Source organism: Penaeus monodon, chromosome 15 (assembly GCF_015228065.2).
Source record: "Penaeus monodon isolate SGIC_2016 chromosome 15, NSTDA_Pmon_1, whole genome shotgun sequence".
Classification (NCBI taxonomy): Eukaryota; Metazoa; Arthropoda; class Malacostraca; order Decapoda; family Penaeidae; genus Penaeus; species Penaeus monodon.
Window position 1 is genome coordinate 37,224,559 of NC_051400.1, and position 630 is coordinate 37,225,188.

At 53.2% G+C, this 630-nt stretch overlaps 1 protein-coding gene across 1 annotated transcript in view; it reads left to right on the forward strand.

Moving 5' to 3' along the window:
- Positions 1 to 630, forward strand: part of LOC119582353 — a 2,320-nt gene that overhangs the window by 334 nt on the left and 1,356 nt on the right. The window contains exons 2-3 of the mRNA XM_037930569.1: positions 29 to 154; positions 383 to 628. Of these exons, the coding sequence (XP_037786497.1) occupies positions 29 to 154; positions 383 to 628 (372 nt within the window). The remainder of the gene's footprint in view (positions 1 to 28; positions 155 to 382; positions 629 to 630) is intronic.

Consider the following 630-nt stretch of genomic DNA (forward strand, 5'->3'; position numbering starts at 1 on the left):
CGATAACATCATCACTGTTTTCTCCCAGGCTGCAACTGCGTGGGCCCAATACGCATGTCCCGATGCTGGCTTGTTTTGTGCCAGCTGCACCTCGCTGGCCATCTGCACAGCAGCTGGTGCAACAGGGAACGAAATATCTTGCCAGACCGGCCAGGTGAGTTGATGTCTGTAGTAAATCGTGAGGGTAAGGATGGTACTGACTTATAGGGGTAAGGGGAATGCAAATGGTGAAGAATCGCTGCTATGAGGATATTGTGATGATGGAATATCTTAATTAACGAGGACATATAATGATATAACTGCATCCATCCAAACATACCCAAACAAACACTCTCAGCGCCCGCGCACCGAACCCTAGCATTCACATGATATCCTCCAACAGCTGTGTGGCGTCTCCGGCTCCTTCGCCTCCTGCTACTCTGACACAGCCACCGAGACCTCAGCGTGTAAGTGCGAGACCAGCGGCGGCTACCTCGTGGATCCTTACCTGCCCTCCCAGTACTTCCTTTGCCTACCTGGTGGGGAGCAACAGGCGGTAACTTGCGCTGGAACCGAGTCCTTCGACCCTGAGCAGAACGCCTGCACAGTTATGCCTGAAATAACCACTCCGACGCCGCCAACTTGCACAGC